At 46.4% G+C, this 2,500-nt stretch overlaps 1 protein-coding gene across 1 annotated transcript in view; it reads left to right on the top strand.

Annotated features, from left to right (window-relative positions):
• Positions 1-2,500, top strand: part of marcksb (myristoylated alanine-rich protein kinase C substrate b) — a 2,625-nt gene continuing 125 nt past the window's right edge. Inside the window, exons 1-2 of the mRNA XM_060052671.1 lie at positions 1-156; positions 1,169-2,500. The exon at positions 1,169-2,500 is cut by the window's right edge and continues 125 nt beyond it. Coding sequence (XP_059908654.1) covers positions 61-156; positions 1,169-1,786 — 714 coding nt within the window. The 5' untranslated portion in view covers positions 1-60 and the 3' untranslated portion in view covers positions 1,787-2,500. The remainder of the gene's footprint in view (positions 157-1,168) is intronic.

A 2,500-nucleotide genomic window follows, 5' to 3' on the forward strand; every position in this document is an offset into this window, starting at 1 on the left:
GAAGCTTGCGGTCTTTGTTCATTCATTTCATCGGTTGGGTTCCTTTGTTGAACCAAAAGCATGGGAGCACAAATCTCCAAAACCGCTGGAAAGGAAGACGTTGCTGCAGAAAAGCCAGCAGAAGGAGCTGCCGTCGAGGCGAAGGCAAACGGACAGGTAAAAAACGTATTTGATATTGAGTTAATTCATTAAGTGTTATCCTATCTTGAACAACGGTTGTTGGCAACGCCATACTCCATGTTCAATTTAGCGCATCCCTAAGCATACCGGTGTTAAGGGAAAGTGACCACATGTAGGCCCTTTTAGGTGGCCAATTTATAACCAGAAAAGGAAATATTGGAAAATAGCTTGACTTAAATATTGTGTTTTTAAAAGTGCAGATTGCAATTTATTGATAAATTGTTTTATGTTCTAACGTTAGTATCTGTGCATCATGGAAGAGGCCGGCCGGTGCATCCAATTCCGTTGTGATTTGTTAGTATAGTAGGCCTATTATTTGTGTATTCATCAAAGATTAAAGGATTGGGTTTTCTTTTTTAATATTTAATTTAATCCAAGATCCGTACTGATTTTATTTCTCGAAGTCACCATTTTTATTTCACATTATATATGCCATGTTTCGGGTCTGCTTTCATGGTGGCATGGCCATTTTAAAAACGACACCACGCCTTTGTTGCATGGTTCAAGAAGAGGGGTACGCTCCATACATGGCTGACATACATGTTCACCGAAAGCCATTTTCTTGCAAAAAAACATGAGTTTGGACGCAATTCTTTAACTTTTCTTTAAAGATGGTTTCGAGTACTACAGAAACGGTCATTAAAAAATAGAATCCCCCCAAATTCCTACGTCGATATTCTATTCCACACTGCAAACAACCCGCCGCATAGTGGCGTAGTTTCAGAACGAAGATTAACCCACCAGTCTGCTGCTGGAAGCTACTAATCTGTCGTCACTTTCCTAGTGACAGATGTTGCAGGAGATTTAACACCAGTTCCTCATTGGCTGCCATTAGGCGAAATTTAAGTAAACAAGACGCCAGATTTCAGATCGTCCAGTCTTGTACATTACATGGCTGAATCCATATTTCTAAGGTTTAATGCATTGATAAGCTTAAATATGACACTTGTTTTATTATTTAATTAACAAACTTTTCCTTTTTTTAAAGGGGAATGGCCATGCCAAGACCAACGGGGATGCCTCCCCATCCACTGAGGAGGCCGTCGTCCAGGCCAATGGCACTACTCCTGTCGAGGATGCGCCCAAGGATGGAGAGGAGAAGATAGAGGCAGTGGAGGTCAACGGCGAAGGCAAGGAGCCCGCCGCCACCAACGGAGAGGCCAAGGCAGAGGACGGCGCCACTCCCTCCGGCAGTGAGGACGCCAAGCAGAAGAAGAAGCGCTTCTCCTTCAAGAAGCCCAACTTCAAGCTCAGCGGCTTCTCCTTCAAGAAGACCAAGAAGGACTCTGAGGAGGCCACGGGGGAGGAGGGTGCCGCCGCGGAGCCCGCCGCCGGAGAGGAGAAGCCCGCCGAGGAAGGCGGTGCGGCGGCTTCAGAGGAGGTGAAACCAGAGGAGGCCGCTAAAGAGGAGGCCAAGGAGCCGGCGGCGGCGGCTGCTGCTGCTGCAGTAGAGGCGGCTGCCGAGGAGCCCAAAGCAGAGCAGGCGAAGGCAGAAGGCGAGGTGGCGGCGGCGGCAGCGGCGGCAGTGGAGGAGAAGCCCACCGAAGCTTCACCCGCCGAGCCCGAGACGCCCGCCAGTCCAGAGGCCCCAGCGGCCGCCGAGTAAAGGCAGGCACTCTGCGCCATGATTTGATGAAGTGAGAGGAGGCGGAGGGGGACCGGTGTGTTTGAGGGAATGCGAGGACTTGTCTAGAACCAGACTTTATTCTTCCTTTGTTCTTTTGTTCCTTGTTTGACCTTTTTTTGTTTTTTTGCCGACTGTTTCATCCATCCATCGTGACAACAGGTTCCTTGGCAGTGGTGGGAGTAAGGGGTGGTTTTGGGGGGGGGGGATTGCTCTGCTTCCAGACTGCTCATTGGTGTTTGCAATTGTGACGTGGGTGAATGTACGTGTGCGAAAGTGAGTGTGAATTTTTTTTATAATTTTTTTCTCTCTACACATGAAACCATGACTGACTGCGTTGGCGTCTCGCCGGATGACTTTTGACGTATTTAAATGAAGTATTTGGTGCTGGGCGTTTGGATGTAGCAGCTGAAGCTGTGACTGCAAGTTTTGACACATTGTGATATTTAAAAGGGAAAGTACTAAAAAAGGAAAAAAAAAAAGATGGAAAAAAAACCCAAGTCTTAAATGTTGTCTTTGCAGTGCACAGTTGTTTACAACTTAAAAGCTCAATGCTTCTGTGGACACATTTCCATTTCCTAAAAGTAGTTTTTAGTTAAATGTCGAAACAATAGGTGCTCATGGATTTCTATTAGATTCCACCATCTCAAGATTCTGTAGTAATGCACGTTGTATAGACTTTGATATTACTGGTTT

Source organism: Gadus macrocephalus, chromosome 5, assembly GCF_031168955.1.
Source record: "Gadus macrocephalus chromosome 5, ASM3116895v1".
In the NCBI taxonomy this organism is placed as follows: Eukaryota; Metazoa; Chordata; class Actinopteri; order Gadiformes; family Gadidae; genus Gadus; species Gadus macrocephalus.